Source organism: Malania oleifera, chromosome 2 (genome assembly GCF_029873635.1).
Source record: "Malania oleifera isolate guangnan ecotype guangnan chromosome 2, ASM2987363v1, whole genome shotgun sequence".
Taxonomy (NCBI): Eukaryota; Viridiplantae; Streptophyta; class Magnoliopsida; order Santalales; family Ximeniaceae; genus Malania; species Malania oleifera.
In genome coordinates this window covers 140302749-140324285 of record NC_080418.1, presented here as the reverse complement: position 1 = coordinate 140324285, position 21537 = coordinate 140302749, and the positions used below count along the sequence as shown (strand labels likewise).

Sequence of the window (21537 nt, the reverse complement as noted above, 5' to 3'; positions counted from 1 at the left end):
GGTTCCCTTTTATTATTTTATTATTTTTATTTTTATTATCGTTATTATTACTTTCTTATAATTATTTTTATTATTTATTATTATTATAATTATTATTAATTTATTATAATTATTCTGGATTATTATTACTATTATTTTTATTTTTTTACCATAGTATTATTATTATTATTATTATTATTATTATTATTATTATTATTATTAGCATTAGTATCTTATTTTGGCTATTATTATTTTTATTATTTTTAGTAATGTTATTATTATTATTATTATTATTATTATTATTTATTACTTTTAATATTAGTATTATTACTTTATTAATATTATTATTTTACCAATAGGGTCTTAATTTTTATTTTTACTATAATTATTTATTATTATTTACTATTAGTAGTAGTATTATTATTATTATTATTATTACCTTATTGATACTAATATTATTATGATAATTATTATTATTATTATTTCCTTTTTCATCATTACCTCAAGAATAAAAGCATAAAGAAAAGAGAAAAAGAAAAAGAAAATCAAAGAAAGGAAGTTTTTTATTAGGGTTTTCAAATTTTTTTTATAAAAGGTGAGGGGCACGGAGCCAAGAAGGAGGCAGCGCAAAACAGCCGGGGGGCAGAGCAGCGCAGCGGAGGAGGAAAACAAAAAAAAAACCCTAAGTCCCTCAACCTCATTCTCTCCATCTCTCACTCGCGCAGCCACCAAAAACCTTTGCCTTCCCCACCCCTCCATACCACTCTCCACAACCTGCCAGAGCTCCAGCCAGCCGAGCACGAATCAGCCATCCTACTAGCATCTCTGACGAGCCAAGCCATCATCTTCGGCCATCTTGCTGCCAGCCACTCATAGTAGCGATCCAGCCCTTCAGACGTTGTCGTGAGCACCACCACACGATCACCAACCTCCAGCAACCAGTCCCGCCGCCGCTGCAAGTCACCACTGCCCACTCGCTGACGCTGTTAATGGCCACGCACCAGCCTCAACTCCTGCTCCCGGCAAGATCCTCCAGTTCTTCAGCGGTTTTCCCCCTCTGCAAGTACCCCACTGTAAGTACCTCCCTGCCCCTCTACTGTATATACATACACGCACATACAAATATATACAGCTTGTGTTTTATTCAATAAAGTTTAAGTTTTTTTTTTTTTTTTATTGTTTTGCTGCTGCATCTGTGTGTATATCCCATAAAACACACACAGCAACACACACACACACACACAGCACACACAGAAACGCACACACACAGCACACACACTCAGCACACACTGCAAAACATACGCTACACACACACACAATACACACAGCAACACACACAGCACACACTACAAAACACCCATTGCACACATACACAACACATACAGCAACACACACACTGCACACACAGTAAAACACACACAGCACACACATGTTTTTATTATAAAGTTTAAATTTTGCTTGGTTATTGTTTTAGGATTTTTAATAATTAATTTTCATATTTATAAATACTAATTTGTTTATCTTCATTATTGTAGGATTTTTTTTTTCTTTTTATTGCCAAGGTAAGATTTCATTTGTAATATTTTTCGTTGTCATATTTTTTTTTTTTTTTTTAGTGCACAATATTCAAGTTGTATGTGTAATATGCATTCTTAAGTTTCGGATTATTATCTGGTTGTGGTTCTTATGTGTAAGATATTTTTTATTTTATTCATGCTTATATTGTATATTAACTTTATATTATATTATTAGTATTTTAGAATTTTGGTCATGTTATATATCATGTTAGGATTTTTAGTAGATTAGTTGTAGTACATGTGATATTTTAGAACTATAGTTGTATGTGTATTTAGTATTCTAGAATGTTAGTCATATTAGGTATTTAACAACTTAAGATTTATAAGTAACATCATACATCTAATTTAGTATTTTAGGTAACTTTTAATATAGCATCTTGAGTAATACTATATATTTATTATTATGATATTTTTTAGTATGTTAATATATAATGTATTATTTATTATGGTAAGTTTAATATTTTAGGTAAGATAATATATTTGATGTTTTGGTATCATGCTATTTTAGTATATATAGTTTTATAGTAATTTGTTACGTATTATAGTATTTGTGGATATATATTATTATTATCGCGATCGTGTGTATTATGGTATGTTTGAGATTTTTTGTTTATAACGTACATGTAGTATTTTAATATTATGGTATTGTCATCATCTTAGTTTATATTATATATTTTATATTCTACTATCATTAGTATGTTGGATATTTTAGCTCGTGTTATATATTTAGTCTTATAGTATGGTGGTATATTTAGAATCTTAGCAAATACCATATATTTATATTTTGTATTTTGTATTGTGCTAGTTTTAGTATTTTAGCTTGTATTATATACGTTGATTAGTATGTATTGTGGTGTTCTAATATTCTAGTTTATTACTATTTTTTATCTTTATTATTATGTTTAACTTATTATATCTATTATCCAAAACCTCCCAAACTAGTATTTTCATACTTAGGAAAACCCATAAAATTTCTAAAATTTGGGAGCGCATTTTATAAAGTATTTTTTATTTTTAATCCCTATGATTTTATTGCGGGGTATGAGCCTTCGGGCTTCACGTACCTTTAAGCTCTGAGGGAATATATATATATATATATATATATATATATATATATATATATATTTATTTATTTATATATTTATTTATTTTTCATATGTATTTATAAGTTCATAAAAATGAGTAATTTAAAGACTTATTAGATTAATTTAGGGATAATTTCCAATTAATTAGGTACCCTTCGTAAGAACGGGCGCGTAGGGGGTGCTTGTACCTTCCCCTCGCGTAACCGAACTCCCGAGCCTAACTCTGGTAACATAGACCCGTTCTACCCCTAACGGGGTAGTAATTATGTGTTCTAACCGCACTAAAAGGTTAATGGCAACTTCGACATTTCTTATTTTTCCTGAAAAATAAAAATGATTTTTATTTCGTCGCCCGGGGCACACGCACTCCCGGGACGTCGCGACACCTGCCTTAAATGTATTTCGTGCTCCTTATAGCTTCTCGAATAGACCAGTACATCGCCAATAAAATCAACAACAAACTGGTCTAGGTATTGGTGGAGGACTCTGTTCATCAAGTCCATAAATACCGCAGGAGCATTCGTTAAACCAAACGACATAACAAGAAACTCGTAATGCCTGTACCTGGTCCTGAAGGCCGTCTTCGAGACGTCTTCTGCTTTCACTTTTACTTGATGGCAGTCGGATCTGAGGTCAATCTTCGAATACACCCGTGTACCCTGGAGCTGGTCAAACAAATCGTCGATACGGGGTAGAGGATACTTATTCTTGATTGTCACTTTATTAATCTCCCTATAGTCTATACACATCCTCATAGTCCCGTCTTTCTTCTTCACAAATAAAACTGGAGCTCCCCATGGAGATACACTGGGTCGTATGAAGCCCTTATCAAGCAGATCTTGCAACTGATTTTTCAATTCTGCCAATTCTGTTGGCCCTATCCGATACGGTACTTTAGAAATTGGTGTTGTACCTAGAAGTAGATCAATAGGGAAATCTACCACACGATCGGGTGACAAGCCTGGTAACTCATCTGGGAAAACATCTATAAATTCCTTTACTACAGGCGTGTTAGCAAATTTCAATTCAATCTCTGAAATTTCCTTCACAATTGCCACAAACCCCTGACAACCACTCAGTAGTAGTCTCTTGGTCTGGATAGCTGAAACTAGATGAGGCGGGGATTGCACCTACGATCCTACAAACCTGAATTCCGCTTGCCCCGGAGGTCTAAATATCACTTTTCGTGCTCGGCAATCTATGTTGGAAAATTTAGCTGCTAGCCAATCCACGCTAAAAATAACATCAAACTCGTGCATGTCCAGCACTATCAAATTAGCAGACAAAGTATTTCCTTGAATATCAATTGCACAACCTCAAAGTACCCTACTACACCTCACTGCTGACCTAGTCGGTGTAGATACCAACAATTCAACATCTAATGATTGTGTTTCAGCCCCACATAATTTAACACACCCTGATGACACGAACGAGTGCGTAGCTCCTAAATCAAACAATGCAATAACTTTAAAAGAAAGCCTAATAACAATACCTGTCACCACGTCACCTACTATCTCAGCTTCACCCGGCGTCAGAGTAAACATCCTGGCTGAAGCCGTATTCCTCTGTTGGCCCCCACTTGACACCTGATAACCTCCCTGGTATGGTCTGGGAGCTGAAACTGCATCTGGTGGGGTAGGGCAGTCTCGCACCATGTGCCCTAATCTACCGCAGCGATAGCACACCACACCACCAGCTCGACACTCTCCCCGGTGCCTCATACCACAAGTCTGACAGACAAGAAGACCCTGCCTTGTCTGCACCTCGCGTCCTCCCGTCTCCTGCCTGCGCCCTCTGCCATGATTTCCTTTCCTCCACTGACCCGGTCTATGACCCTGCTGGTAGCCCATAGATTCAGATCTCTTCTTCTGTCCCTGCTCCTCTGCATCGAGACGCTCACCAATATCTGCCAAGGCTGCCCTGTCGACCAACTCAGCAAAGTCTTGGATCCGCAGCACCACCACCTGCTTAAATATACTCTGCCTCAAGCCTCTCTTAAACTTCCTTACCTTCTTCATTTCATCAGGAACAATATACTAGGCGAAACGAGAGAGCTTGATGAAACGCGCTGCATATTGCTGGATGGATAGCTATCCCTGCTTCAGACTCATGAACTCTTCTACTTTAGCCTTCCTAACAGTAGCTGGAAAATATCTATCGAAGAACAATTTTTTAAACCGGTCCCATGTCATGGCTATCAGAGTCACCCTCTGCTGCTCCAATAGTCTTACCGCAGTCCACCACCTCTCGGCCTCTCCTGTTAAACTATAGGTGGCAAAGAGAACCCTCTGTTTCTCAGTACACTGCAACACAACCAAGACTTTCTCGGTCTCCTGCATCCATTTCTCAGCGGCTACAGGATCAACTCCACCTGAGAACGCCGAAAGATTCATCTTCATAAACTTTTCTATAGTACATCCATGGCTTGCAAATGGACCACTCTGCTCCCTCAAACTTCTAGCGATCTCAGCCATAACCTGCTGAGCCACGCTATGTAATACTGCGTCAGAGTCAGTCCCAACTGCACCCGATGGTCCTACTCCATCACTGTAAAGACCCAAAAAATTAAAAGGATTAAAATAATTTGAAAAAAAATATAAATAAAATAACAGATAAATAAATAAAAAGGAATGGTGTGGGAAAAAGAAGAAAAAAAAATTAAAAATAAAGAAATTAAATTAAATTAAATTAAGATGAATTAAATAGTTAAATAATTAGTTATTAAATTAAATACTTTTACATTGATTAAAAAAAAACAAACTAATTGAAATAAGAGAAATATATATATATATATATACACTTATATAGTAAGTTAAGTAATATATATATGTAAAGTATCTGACAGAAGAATAAGTAAAGAAGAAAGAAGAAGAAGAAAGAAGAAGAAAAGAAGAAGAAGAAGAAAGAGAAGAAGCGGGCGGCAACCCCCACCCCCTGAAAATTCCTGCGTGCTCTACGTCCGTCTCCATTTCTTCTTCTCTCAATTTCTTGATGAGTTTGCGACGGATCGGGAAACGGAAGGTGTCGTTGGAATCCTGGTTCCGCTACCGACATTTTCACTGGAGCAGATTTTTCATGGGAATGGCTTAGGCACTGCTCCTGGGGAAAGGTAATTTTTATCCATTTTCTCATTTTTACTGTTAATATGTGGTTAAATCGACGAACGGACACCACCACGGGGTCCTAGTCGTCGTCATCTTGGCTTAGATAATTTTCCAATTGGGGTTTTCTAGGCCCTACTCCAAAGCAAGAGTGGGATTTGGGAAATTTGGAATTTGGCTAAATTTAAGGGTATTATTATATATTTAGGAATTATGACCCTAGGAAATATTTAAATAATATTTTATTCAGAAATAATTTATTAGAATTAGAAATTTAATTTCAGGATCCGGGTGAGCGCCACAGGTATTTTTCGAGATCCATGTTGGCGTAGTTCAAGAAACCAGGTAAGAGAAAAAATATATATTAAATCAGAATTTTTATGAATTTAATGAAAAAGTAAATTGTGTTATATGTACGTGTATATGTTTCGATTTGGGTAAAATGCCAACTGTTTAAATTGTATTTTTTTTGAGTTTAGGGTTATTTATTAGATATGTATATGCGAAAATGAACGGATGAAAGTGGAAAAATATTTTCAATGTAATTATGTAAGAAATGAAAGGTATTTTCAGTATATAAACATTAAATGTTGGTTGGCTTATTTTACAGACATGTATGAATTTTACTGCTAAATTGTGTGGCATGAGTAAATAGGAATGCTGTGTGGAAATATATTATATGTATAAGATGCATGATATACAGGGAATGAACTGAGTATGAAAATGTTAAATGAAATATGCTGCTTGTGTGTGTTAATGCAACCATATAAACAATTAAAATATGTTGGGTAAATAGCTGAAATAAGCTGGGTAAAACAGCTAAAAGTGGCTGGATAAATGTGTAACAGCTGAAATATGCTGGGTACAACAGCTAAAAGTGGCTGGATAAATGTGTCACAGCTGAAAGTGACTGGGTAAATGTGTAACAGTTGAAAGTGGCTGAGTAAATGTGTCACAGCTGAAAGTGGCTGGGTAAATGTGTCACAACTGGAAGTGGCTGGGTAAATGTGTAACAGTTGAAAGTGGCTGGGTAAATGTGTAACAGCTGAAAAATACTGAGTAAAACAGCTGAAAGTAGTTGGGTAAATGTATAACAGCTGAAAAATGTTGGGTAAATGTATGACAGCTGAAATATGCTGGGTAAAACAACTAAAAGATGCTGGGTATGAAATGAAAAGGGAAATGAATGAAATGGAAATGAAATGGGAAATGTGAACAATATAAAATGGGAAAGAGTCACTTAAAGTGAAATGCAATGCAATGTTAAGCCATGAATATGAACAGATATGTATGATTGAATAATGATAGAAATAATGATGTATTATGATATTAGAAGTATGTATGTACGTAGAACATGTTACGATTGGGCGAGGCGTACCTTTCGCCTAAGGGCTTGCTGAGTAAGGCGAGTGCACTAGTAGTTTCAGATGTGGTAGTAGCTGCATAACGCGCTTGGGCAGAGGGAACCTACTTATATGGGCGGGGTATAATTCCCTATCCTTAGGGCCTTTGCCGGTAAGCTATTGTTGAATGCGTGAGTACGATATCAATTTATCACTTGAGAGCTTATTGAGTAAGGTGAGTGCCTTGGTATGCTTTAACTGCGACCTTTGGGTTGCCTAGATATCAGAGCAGAGGGGTGCTACTTGCATGGGCGGGTAATCACCCCTATCCTCGGGTAATCTCGTGGGTTAAACATTTGCATGTGTTTGATTAGGTTCAGGGAATAATTTCAGAAATTATGTTAACGATTTTCAAATGTTAAATAATATGTCATATATGAACTCATGTTGGTCACACACTGTTTTAATATATGGTTTCTTCCCTTACTGAGATGTGTCTCACCCGAATATGAATTTTTTTTTTATTTTTTTTTTTTCAGGATTTCCTCGAGATTGAGCATTGAAAGCTCGAGGTTTTTATAGAATTACTGGGAAATAGAAAAAGAAAATGGTATATTTCTATGTTAATTTTGTGGAATGTAAATATTTAAGTTTTATGTTTTTATGTTTTAAGGCTATTGAGTAAGGAATGATTGTGAAATTACTGAATTGTTTTGGGAGTTATGTAAATTTATGGAAATGCAGGTGATGAATGATTTAATATGGATTATAGTTAGAATTAGTAAACTCTGTATGATGTTATATGGAGATTATGATTATATTTTCCGCTGCGTATGTTATAGAATATAATTTATGAGGATATGATCTGGTATAACGCACCGGACCCAGGTTTAAGGGTTCGGGGCGTTACAATCACTGCCACTCGCATGGGCACTACTTCCTCCTGGATCCATCCTGGAAACAACAAACACAACTTAGAAATTCTATCCTTATAATTTACCCATCTATCCTCACCACTTATCTCAACATTTCTAACTCATTTATAATCCCCAGTCCTACATTCTAGGAACACAACCCGACAATAGCTTGCTATGGTTTTCCTAAAATCGTCACCCTAGGAAAAACATAGAAACTACCACGGAAGTCCTGCCTCTAGATTATAGAACAACCTTAAATCATTTCCTAAACTCTGGTATTGTTTCCGCCGTATTCTAAAGTCTACTGAACCTAACAACCTAGGCTCTGATACCAAGTTGTGACGACCTGCTCAATTTCCACATTTTTTTTATATATTACAAAATCACAAAATCAACTCAGCAGATCATAACTCGCTCGGACCCGTGGGTACCAAGGATACATCAGAACACGTAACGGAAGCCTAAGCAACAGGAAACATACAATCACAATATTATAAATATGAAAACATCCATCGCATTACCATAAATACCAGAGTCACTATATCCACTATATTTCAGTACATACATCCCAAAAACAAAATCTAGGGACATTTCCCACAAAATCCAACTGTCCCTACTAAAACTTACCCTTCAAAGAGGGCAGACAAATAGCACTAGATCAGCGGGGCTTTTCCCGCTCTCCTATCTGGGATTCCTAAAAAGTTTATAAAATTTTGGGGTGAGACACCTCTCAGTAAGGGAAATAAACTAATACCAGTGTGTGGCAACATGAGTATTCCGTGTTATACATATACCATACAGAAAATATTCAGTAACTGTTTTGTCAAATTTGGGAAAACATATATATCACCAAAACATGGCAGAACATACTACATTCTCATAAACATATTTCATCTCATAGAATAATAATAATACAAAAACATTCCTGGTAGGTTAGTTGGATGTTGTCATGTATTACCCCCACATGACTGGGTTGTGTGGCCCGAAGGCGGGACTTGACAATGGTTGGCTGACTACTGCCAAGTTAAAAGTACAGTCTGTAAGTCTGATGGGTCTACCAGACCTGGTCCGTACACTAGGGGTGCTCACACACTTCTTAAAAACCACATCGACCATCCAATCTCACACCACTCCATACAGCGGCGTTAACACAGATATCATGATCATGATGACTATGGACACACAGCAACGGTACCGTGCAAGTGCTAGCCTAGACCAAGCCAACCAGGTTCTGATATCATATAACATATACTGAAACTATGATACATGGATATCTCATATCATTAATTATCAGATCAATCATATCATTTTGCATATATATGTATATCATGAAAAATCATCGGCCCGTATGTCGATATTTCACATTTTACCATAGCTCGACCCGTACGCTAGCAAATCATAGCATAGCACAGCCCGTACGCTGAAAAATCACATCCATAGCTCAGCCCGTACGCTGAAAAATCATATACATAGCTCAACTCGTACACTGGAAAATCACATCCATAGCACGACCCGTACGCCGGCAAAATATATCCATAGCTCAGCCCGTATGTTGGAAAATCATACACATAGCACAACTCGTACGCCGAAAAAACATATAAAAATCTCGGCCTGTACGCTGGTTTTCCATTTTAAAAATCCTTATCATTAACACATTCCCAGAAACAGTATTTCATATTAATTTCTACTCATGCCACACTAAACAGGTTTTTCGTATATTTAACATATCATCACTTTCAACAACATTTTCCCAAATATAAATCATATATAAATATATTTATTTTCCTAAAATCAAATGATATAATAATATATATATTTTTCATGAAATACTAGCTTACTTTATCCCCTTACCTGATTCCTGAAAAACCCTCAAGAAAATATGTCCCGCACCCATAGGTTTCCCCATTCAACACCCTAGAAATAGCATTCCCCAGAACTAAAGTTCAATATTTCTATGCATATATCACTTCCTACAACTGTCAATTAACCAAATACTGAGTAGAAAGTCTTACCCTAGATTTGGGATGGTTTCCAACTTAGCCCCACCAACGATCCGCTCCGGCATACTTGTAGAAAACTTTCCCAGGAGCGTCATGGTGGCTTCAAATCGTCGAACCGGCGGAAATCCAGCCCAAAATCTTAGTGAGAATGAGGAGGTTTGTATGAGGAGAGAGAGAGGAATTCGGCGTAAGAAAATGACTAAAAATTCTCGTTTAACCCTATTTATACTACGGGATTCGTCGACGAGCCACGTCACTACGTCGACGAGTCTTGTAGAAAGTTTGTCGACGAACTTCAACCCTCGTCGACGAATTTCAGGTTTCCACAAATTCTCTCTCGGTATCTTCTCGTCGACGAATATTGTCCTTGTCTGCGAGCTCCTCCTATACCCTCGTGGACGAGTCCCCTATGTTCATCAACAAGGAGCTAAAAAATTCCTTGAGATTATGCCATCCAAAATGCAATGTCGTCGACTGCCTCCTTCTATTCCTGTTTCCATTTCCCTTTATTTTATTATTTAAATACCATTATTCTTCGGGTCGTTACAAACAGTATCATTATTCATCGCAAAAAAATAACTAAATAAAATCAAAGAGTGGACTTATGCTAAGCAGTCTAGAATCTAGATAATGAATAACAGGCATGTACATAGTTTTTCAATAGAAATTCACAAGTGCACTGTGAAGGGAACCAAAAAAAAAAGAATAGTTTAATGCAAGATCAATTAATTGTACAAGAAGAATGTGACACACATAATTTCAATCTTCATTTTCAAGTCCCTGAAGGAGAGGACACCAGAATATCGAACCATGAACAAAGAAAGAAATGAGAGAAAAGCATAAATACCTCGTACTATACCACAATTTGTTCTACGTACAAAATTTGACCTAATTTTGAACCAGAAAACCGAAGAGAATTGTTTTAAAAGCTTCATCTTTATTTAATTTGCTTATTAAAAGAAAAAAAAAAGATAAAAATAAATGCTCTTTAATTAATCTCGATATGTTGGTCGTTTTGTCCTCTAGCACTTTGTTGTTGCACTCTAGTATTATGAATACTTGATCCTCATGGGTAGAGATCAAATTTTTGCCTTTCAAAACACAAAAAAGAATAATTACTATGTGTTTTTAAATAAACAAAATAGAAACAAGAATCAGTTGGCAGCGTAAAAAAATTAAGCACCAAGAAGTTTGAATAGTTAGAAGCACCTATATAGCTGGGTATGCGTTGTTTGTTTCATTACATACCAAACTAGTATTCTATTTGGGAGTTTTCAATTTAATTCTTGACTTTGTTGTGTAAAGTGCTTCTAAATTCTTTTCAAATTCATATAACTCCAATTGAAATGCATGCTTGAGCCATGCTCTCACACGAAATAGAAAATGAGGCTTGGAGGTGGGGGTGGTTCATGAAGACTTTGATAAATGAACAACCATACAAATTATTTAATCTTTATATATATAATAAAATTGTCTCTCGAAACAACCCGAGGGTGATTCTTTTTAGCTGTATTAATGCCTATTGCCTTGGATAAGTCATAAGAATGTGCATGTGTGTGTGGGCACGTGTGTGTGTGGACACATGTGTATGTATGTGTATAGATCGTTCATAGAATCTTTAGAAAATATAATATAGGAAGAGAGGAAGGCAAAAAAAAAAAAAAAGAAAGGACTATTACCACTTAAGTTTGAATCTTGCTCCAAACTCTAGCCTTGCAAGTAGCCAGTGTCACACAAAATCGGTCATTTACATCTGTCAAAAATTGGAAATAGGCATACCTCCAAGAAGGTTTCAAGAATAAATTGCCGCAAATTGCCCAAAACCCTGTGATGAATCCGAGCACCATACTCACATAAAACCATGGAATTTCACGCCCATCTTCCTCATTTTGAATGCTCCCATCTTCATCGACACCGATAGCTTGGCATTGGTATGGTAGTGGGAGGCCACAAAGTTTAGGATTCCCCTCATATGCAGATGCGTGAAAGCTTTGAAGTTGAGTGCCCAATGGTATTGCTCCTTGAAGATTGTTGTATGAGACATTAAACGTTGATAAAAAAGTGAGACTTTCTAATGACTGTGGGATCTTATCAGAAAAATTGTTTTTGGAGAGGTCTAGCTTTTCTAAGTTACAAAGGTAGGATAGTTGATATGGAATGCTGCCTGAGAAATTGTTTTGAGAGAGATTCAAGTATTGAATAAACTTCAATTGACCAATCTCAATGGGGATATTGCCAGTCAAGCCATTGTTACTCACATCAATTACTTTTCCCATGTTTGAGATATTATTGTATTGTCTAATACCACTTAGTAGAGGTGATTTGATGCCAAAAAACAGAGGCACAAGGAGATAAATTTGATCATCTTGTTCAGAAACCTGCTTAATTGTTAATGCAGGCAGTCTAGTAAGTTCTGGTGGAAATTCTCCTGAAATGAAATTATATGACAAGTCAATGTAGAAGAGTCTTGGCAAAGTCCCTAAGAAACTAGGAATTGGACCTCTAATTTGGTTCCCTTTTAGTATGAGAATCTCTAGCTTTCTAAGCTTTGACAACCATCTTGGCACTAGTCCAATGAGTTGGCTGAAGCCTAGACTAAAATATTGAAGATTTTGAAATCCAACTGAATCAACCAAGTAGTTATCATCTGGCATGATCTCATTTACAAAGCTTTCTGAAAGCGAGAGGACCCTAAGGTTGTGCAGACCCATTAAAATTTTCATTGCCCCTGAGATGTTGGTTAACTTAGTTGCACAAAGTGAAAGGAATGAAAGAGATTGCAAAGCAAGAATGTCAGATGTGATTTGTCCTTCTAGCATGTTACGGCCAACTCTAATTGCTTTCAAGGACTTGCATGTGTAAAGGCTTACTGGAAATTGACCTATGAAGTGATTAATGCCAAGGTCAACAATGACAAGTTTGGAAAGCTTGGAGAAATTAAAAGTGGAGATATCACCTCCTAAGTTGTTGAACATCAAATGCAATGTTTTCAAATTGGTGCAATTCAACAAGGAAGCAGGTATTGTACCGCTTAAATTGTTCATTTGAAGGAGCAAGTGTTCCAAGTTAGAAAGCTTCCCAATATTTTGAGGTAGGATGCCATTCAGTTCATTGTTGTTGAGCTCAATTGTGGTGAGGTTAACGAGCTGAACGATGTCGCTACCAATTGGTCCCGAGAGATCATTGGAAGGTAAACTAATTTCTCGCAATTCGGACAAGTGATAAATGTCAGCCGGAAGCAGTCCAAATATTGAGTTGAAACCTGCACGAAAAACCTCGAGCTTGGAGCATTTCCCTAGTTCACGAGGGATTTGGCCATTGAAATCATTGAAAGAGAAATCCAAGAGCCTAATAAGGTTGGAATTGCTACAAATGGAGGAAGGGATAAGGCCAACGAAGTCATTGTTGCTAACATTAAGACTTGACAAATTCCATGTTGCCTGAAGAAATGGAGATTGGAATAATGACCCTCGAAAGTAATTGTTGGACAAATCCAATATTTGGAGGGAGATGGGTGAACCATTTGATGTAACAAGTGACGGTAATTCTCCATGCAGTCTGTTGAAGCTGAGATCAAGGATCTTGAGGTGATTTATAGATGAAAAGAAATCATCTGGAAGTGGTCCAGCAAAGGAATTGTGGGAAAGATTGAGGTGAGAGAGTTGTGTAAGGTTTCTTAGAGATGGAGGGATGCTACCGCTGAGGCCTCTAGAGGGTAGCCAAATATGGGTGACCCAACCATTATGATCACATGCAATCCCTTTCCAGAGACAGCAATTGGCATTTGATGGCCAATTCAAAGGAGGAGAGAAGCTGGGAGAGATGGACAAGAGAGAGTTCCGATCATATTGATTGCAAGCATAGCTCAACGAAGGAGGGATAAGGCAAGAGAATAAGATCCATGGGAAGATGGAGAACATGGGGGATTGGTGATGATGCTTAAGCATGGCTCTTGTTTAATGACTGGTAACTCCTTTTGCAATCATGCACTATAATGAGAATTGCAATTCATTTCCTATAGAAATTTCTTCAATTATTCAACACCTCAGATGTCCTATCATATCTAATTCCTCCAAGAAGACTTGACTTGAGAAAAAACACACATGAATGCAGATATTTTCTTCTTTCTTAACTTCCATCATTCTTCATTATTAGTCTTTTTTTTTTCTTTTTGGCTCATTTGTGAGGTTGAAATGACTTGCTTGTTCATTTTTATTTCATTTAGCAGAACAATAATGGTGCATTGCTTTTGGAAGTGACTTGACTTGTTCATCTTGCAAATAATAATGGTGCATTTTGAATGAGTTTGTTAGTATGATTGATGAAGTCCCATAATAATCTAACTTCTCAGGATAAAAATATCCATACCTTTCATAATTTTGAATAACATTATTATAATTCTAAAATTTATAATTAATAACAATTAATATAACTATTAATACTACTTTATTATAATTAAATGATACTATTAAAAATTGTAATAATTATTTTTGTTATATATACATATTCAAGACTGGTCACTTTTCTCTTGCTAATATTTGATTACCATGGCCCAGCCGGGTTGGCTCAAATGGTAAGGGTGACTTGTGACTTTGGTGACTCCAAGATCACAAGTTCAATTTTTCCTTGAAAGTTTATCTTGGAGAATTATTAAGAGTGCGTCAATGGGTAAACGACTTTCACCCCCGAGTTTGGTGCCGCACCATAGTATTCAAAGTGGCGCGATGGTGGTTGGAGTCCCCAGGTATATATATATATATATATATATATATATATATATATATTGGATTACCATGATAACTTAGCTTTGTGGGACAAAAAGAATTCTACTATTTGTTGCTTTTAATTAAAACTATTCAATTACTTTTTTTTTTGAAAAATCTAATTAATAATAACAATTACTCAATATAACTAGAACTAATTTATTGTTGTTTTAAAAAATGTATTATTAAAAATCATTTTAATTTGCAATTCTAATTGATGATTGGGTGCTTACCACTTTATCACTTTCATTGTTCTTCATTTTGGTAAAACAATAAGGGGCAGCAAAATAATTTTTATATAATACGATATTTACACCACATTTGAGCTTGAAATTTAAATATCAAGTTTAAATTTCTATGAGTTTAGATAAAATATTATATGTAACTGAATTGAATTTCATTTGAATTTAGATATATTTAAGTCTAATTTTTTTAAAAAAAAAAAAAAAAAAGTCATATAAACCCCTCCCGGCCCCCAAAAGGAAGTTACACTGCGGCATTGAAGAGGAAAATCCCTTTCATGAAGGAATTTTTAGACATTGCATTTAATTTCAATGACCTAGAAGTCAACACACTCTTGTATTAATAAGACGCGATAAGGTCCCCTTAGTATAATGAAAATGAATTGATAAACAAATTCACATAAGAATGAAATTATTAAATGAATATAGTCAGTGTTTGTTTGTTTGTTTGTTTGTTTTTTTTTTAATATTGACTATTATTAGAGTGAGAAAAAAATATTTTCAAAACTATATTATGGATACAATTTATTTATTGAAGTTTTTTATTTTCTGGATCATGATATTTAATATATTTAATACCAATAATAAATGATATTTTTATTTGACTTCTCTTGTCTTTTGGAAATAAAAATTGTGACAATAGCAATTCTTCTTCTTCTTCTTCCTCTTCTTCTTGTTAGTTTTTATGACTTTCATAATAATTTATTAATTTTACTTTAATTTTAAAAATCAAAAGAAACCAGCATACCTCAACGCGCAGCAAAAGACTTTGTGGAAGAAGGAAGCCACCAGAGTACAATCCCCCTTAAATACGCCAATCCTGGACTTTTTTCTCGTTTTATCATTTTTTTTGTTTTTAAATATATTAAATAATACTTTTTTTGGAAAAATATTTCCTAATTGGAATAGCGAGATTTGTTACGTGTCATTCCAAAAAAAATATTATTTAATATATTTTTAAAAAAATTATAAATCAAGAAATAAATCTTTTTAATATATTTTTTTTAAATGATAAATCAGGAAACAAATTTTTCAGCGTAATAAATTTAGCATTTATTATTAGTTTTGAGTAATTAACATTTATAAATCGGGAACATTTTGGGAAACTTTTTATACCCATCATGCGATTGGAAAATTTAAATATATAATAATGATTTGAAACTAGCCGTTGACTGCGGACAAAACAGTATTTATGATGATCTAAAATAAATTTTTTTTTAAGAAAATACTCGGGTCTCTCCCCTTTTTATATTTATTATTTTTTACAGGAGGTAATAAAAATTATTTTTACATTTAAAATTTTCTTATTTTCAGAAATAATAATAAAAAGTTATGAAGATTTATTCAAATTTTAAAATACAAAATCATTTATAAAATTATTGTATACTATATATATATATATTACACTATTTTAAAATTTTCTAAAATATCCATATAATTATTTGTAATTCTTAACTTGTATGCATTGCTTTGGTTCTTTCATTTTTTAAAAAAAATCCCAAAAATTAATAATTTAATTGAATTAAAATATCCCCTAATTTTTTTTTATTACTCATAATTTTAATATGTATGAGTCTTTTGAAATATCTCAAGTGATGCCAAACCACCTAATTAATCTCAATAATTAGAATTTAGACTATGATATCATTTTTATTTTTTTATATTTTCTTTTGCGCGGTGAAGAAGCAGTTTATCACAAAAAAATCTAGTATTGAATAAATATTAAAATTACTGTCCGTAGCTTTGCAGTGTTAATAATAAGTATTTTTCTTAATTAATATTGATATTGATAAAAAATCTTATATTAAATAAATATTAAAGTAAATTTTTTTGTTGTGTCAATATATATATATATATATATATATATATACATATAAATTTCAGGCATAATTAAAATTGGTAATTTAAATAAAGTTCAAATTTTCAATTTATTATGCAATAAATTCTTTTAATATATTTTTTAAAGAATAATAAATCAAAAAATAAATTATTTTGCATAATAAGTTCTTTTGTGTAATAAATTGAGAAATAAATTCTTTTAATATATATATTTTAAAAATAATAAATGGAGAAATAAAATTTTTTGCGTAATAAATTTATCATTTATTATTATAATAATGATAAATCGATTTATTACATAAAATAATTTATTTCTCGATTTATTATTTTTTTAAAAAATATATTAAATAATGTTTTTTTTGTGGGAATGACACGTGGCAAATCTCGCTACTCTAAGTAGCGAGATTACTTGAGTTATTCCGAAAAATATTTTTACAAAAAAGGTATTTTTTAATATATTAAAAAAAAAAGAATAAATTAGACGGTAAAAGGACAACTGATTTGCCCCCGCACGAACCCAAACTTGCAGAACTTACGGCTGTCCCCAAACTCAACTGCCATATGAGAAGGAAAAACACCCATTTGTGATGAGAGTAAGAGTGTAGAACACCCGCCCCCAGGGCGTAGCTCAGGTGGTTGAGCAGACTACGGGTGTGCCTCTCACGAGGTCAGCAATGAGCCTCCCGGGTTTGATTCAGCCCCTAGGCTCCTGGTTTACCCTCCTCGTGGTGATGTGGGCCCGGATCCACGGGGCGTGGGATTAGTCACTGGCCGGTGCGATGGACCGTAAAACGAACGTCGTTGACGGTAGGTGGATACCCGGACGTACCCAAAAAAAAAGAGTGCAGAACACCCCTAACCCTAACAAACACTCTCACCTGATCCATGTACCCAGTGTCTAGCTGAATAAAGCCTAAGGACCTCGACCCATATGCCCAACGTTGACCCCGAACAAAAACTCTCAGCTGATCCCATATACCCAGTGTCTATCCCCACCACGGGGATAGGATTTTATGTCATTATGTGTAAGGTGGGAGGCGTGGACGGTGTGTAACATAGTATATAAAGGGTCCAATAAATGGGTTACCCATCCGGTGATTCGGCCCAAACCCGATTAACCCGTTTATAAATGGATCAATTTGTGATCCACCCATTTAATGTGATGATGACCGTTTAGTTAGGATACTCGTTTTAAAAAATAGGTCTCCTAGATAAGATGAATCACATATTGTCTAATCACATAAGTTGCTAAGTGGAGAATTGTTTAAAGGAGACATAAGTCAAAAACTGTAGGTGACAAAAAAAATCATCTAAGGGATGAAATTGTTTATCACCCATCGATCTCACCCATTGATCTGTTAGGAATAAAGAACAAATTCTCGAAACTTGTGAGAAACAAAATAGAGAAAAAATAACGCCAAAGAAAAATCAATCACACGCACAAGACAATATTTACGTGGTTCGCCAATTTTGCCTACGTCCACAGAGTTGTAGGGATTTCAATATTATCAGGAAGAAAACACAGAGAGTGCGGTGATACAATGCTCTCCCTCTCGCTCTCTCGCAGGTACAACCATGCGAACCTTAATCACCCAAAAGCAATCCTTTTTATATGTTGCGCTTAGGGTTCCGTTCCGAATGGGCTCCAAAATTTTCTTGGCCCAAGCCTTCGCTCCATGGACTAAGCCTTAGGATAGAAATCTCTAATTAAATAAAGATTGGTTCGTCATTCAAATTAAAACACAATTAGGCTCCACAAAAGCCCAACATGATCTTCCTAATTTTACATATCCATCATATAATTTTCTCAATACGTTGCACTTCAAATCCATTCTCTTCCAACATAACCAACAATGGGTAAAGTTTACAAGAAATAAAGGACGGATTCAGAAGTACAATTGTGCATATGAAGGGATTGACTAACCATTCAAAGACTAATTAGCTAATTTACCACTCTATGATATCCATTCAAGGAACAATTTTTGTTGGTTATGTATGCATTTGCCTTAAATAAGAAAGAAAACGTTGGTGTATTTTAATATTATTATATTTTTTTATTGTTGTCTTGGAAAAGAATCGTGTACCTTGGATTGGGTGATGCATCCACATTTAAATATGGTCATTCATTTATGTATTTGATAAATGCATAATTAATTATATGAATTTACCATTGATCTAAGTATGTATTTACTTAATATATACATATCATATTTACTAAGTACATGGAGAATGAAGGGTCATTTTGTGCCTATAAATAAACCCTTGAAGTATTAGCACAATACACTAATTTCTTCTCTTCATTCTCATCATATAATTCTTATCTTGAATCTAAAGAGTTTGGCAAGCAAAGAAAGGCGTTTTTAGTGGAGCTTTGGACTCCTTAGTTTGTACAGAATTAGAAAGAGTCGTACGATTCAAATCGGGCTGTTATATCCTGGGGGAGACAAGTCTTGAAAAGTTCTGCTGCACCGATTCGTGGGCTAAACCATATAGCCACAAAGGTCTTGAATCTCCTTAAAGAGAACGAGATATCCGTGCCTCAGCCTGTTTATGAATCTTGTTTAGCATTCTTATTTTTTATTTGTATCTAAATTTGTATCATTTTATATTATTAGTTTTCTAACAATTTTAAAGAGATTTAATATGGAGCCTACTATTGAGAAACCGAGTAAAAATAATGGAGATCTCAACAAGTCTTTCCGATTTAAAGGAGCCCACTTCAAGAGGTGGAAAGGCGAGGTACTCTTTTACCTTAGTCTCCTCAAAGTTGCTTATGTCCTCACCAAGAAGGATCTAAAAAAATCGACACCGAAAAATGAATGAAGATGAGTTGGTTGATCACCACAAGAAATTGGAACAATACGAAAAAGATGAGTATAAATGTTAGTACTACATTTTAAATTGTTTGGCTGATCATTTTTATGATTATTATGATACAACTTACTCTTCCGCAAAGAAAATCAGGAAAGCTTTGCAGAATAAGTATGATACTGAGGAGGAAGGAGCGAAAAAATATGTAGCTAGTCGATTTTTCCATTATCAAATGGTGAACGGAAAATCAGTTGTGGAGCAAGCACAAGACTTCCAAATGATAGTGGCAGAGGTTACATCGGAAGGGATCAAGATTGGAGACAATCTTGTTGTGGTTGGAATTTTTGACAAGTTACCTCCATCTTAGAGAGAATTTCAGAAGAGCATGCGCCACAAACGGAAAGATATGCCTCTTGAAGCCCTAATCACTTGAATTCGTATAAAGGAGGCAAGAGGGCAAGATGCAATTATGCAAGAAAGTGGTAATACCAAAAACGGTAATACCACAAATGTAAATTTGTGGAGAAATAATACCTCAAAGTTGCTTCCGAACATAATACTTTGCCCAAAAATCTTTTTCCTAAAATCCCTCAATTAAAGCCTAAGAGGAGAAATATGAAAAATAACAGTAGACCTCAAAAAATGAATATGGGCAACCATAATCAAAAGAATTTAAACCAAGGATCCCCTTACAAGTAAAACAACAATGTTTATTATATTTGTGGCAAAAGTGGACAAATTGCTCGAATTTGCAAATTTCGAAAATTGAGTCTTTTCCTTAATCTAATATAGTTTTGGAAACTTTTGTGGTAATGCTTACTGATATAAATATGGTCCATAGTATTGAGGGGTGGTGGGAAGACTCAGGTGCTAATAAGTATGTATGTTATGATAAATCTTAGTTTAAGGTGTATACTCCTTTTAAGGAACCCAAAACTATTATACTTGGTGATTCACATACCACTCAAGTACTTGGAAGTGGTGAGGTTGAATTGAAGTTTACTTCTGGAAGAGTATTAGTATTAAAAGATGTATACTTTACTCCTTCCATGGGAAAGAATTTGGTGTTAGGTTTTCTCCTTAACAAGGCTGGATTTAAACAAACCATGGAATCTAACCAATAGGTAATTACTAAAAATGGGATATTTGTGGGCAAAGTTTATGCTTGTGATGAGATGTTTAAATTCAGCATTGAGAATAACAATATAGCATCTCCTCAGTTTGTGCAGAATTAGAGTGAGTCGTACGATTCAAATCGGGCTGTTGTATCCTGGGGTAGACAAGTCTTGAGGAGTTCTGCTGCACCGGTTCGTGGGCTAAACCACATAGCCGCAGAGGTCTTGAATCTACTTAAAGAGAATGAAATATCTGTGCCTTAACCTATTTATGAATCTTGTTTAACATTCTTATTTTTCATTTGTATCTAAATTTGTATCATTTTATATTATTAGTTTTCTAACAATTTTAAAGAGATTCAATATGGAGCCTATTGTTGAGAAACCGAGTGAAAATGTTGGAGATCTCAACAAGCCTTTCTGGTTTAAAGGAGCCCACTTCAAGAGGTGGAAAGGCAAGGTACTCGTTTACCTTAGTCTACTCAAAGTTGCTTATGTTCTCACCGAGAAGGATCCAAAAAAGATCGACACCAAAAAAATGAATGAAGATGAGTTGGTTGATCACCAAGAGAAATTGGAACAATACGAAAAGGATGAGTAATAATGGCGGTACTACATTTTAAATTGTTTGGCTGATCATTTTTATGATTATTATGATACTACTTACTCTTCCGCAAAGAAAATCTAGAAAGCTTTACAGAATAAGTATGATACTAAGGATGTAGGAGTGAAAAAATATGCAGCTAGTCAATTTTTCCGTTATTA

At 34.7% G+C, this 21537-nt stretch overlaps 1 protein-coding gene across 1 annotated transcript; it reads right to left on the bottom strand.

Moving 5' to 3' along the window:
- Window positions 1-11684: 11684 nt before the first annotated feature.
- Window positions 11685-13949, bottom strand: LOC131148413 (receptor-like protein 2). The gene has a single exon (XM_058098114.1). It carries the CDS (start codon window positions 13947-13949, stop codon window positions 11685-11687), a length of 2265 nt encoding a protein of 754 aa, XP_057954097.1.
- Between the last annotated feature and the right edge of the window lie 7588 nt (window positions 13950-21537).

Bases quoted from the DNA above. Each gene is read 5' to 3' on its own strand.
- LOC131148413 (XM_058098114.1), bottom strand. From the start codon at position 13,949: ATGCTTAAGCATCATCACCAATCCCCCATGTTCTCCATCTTCCCATGG.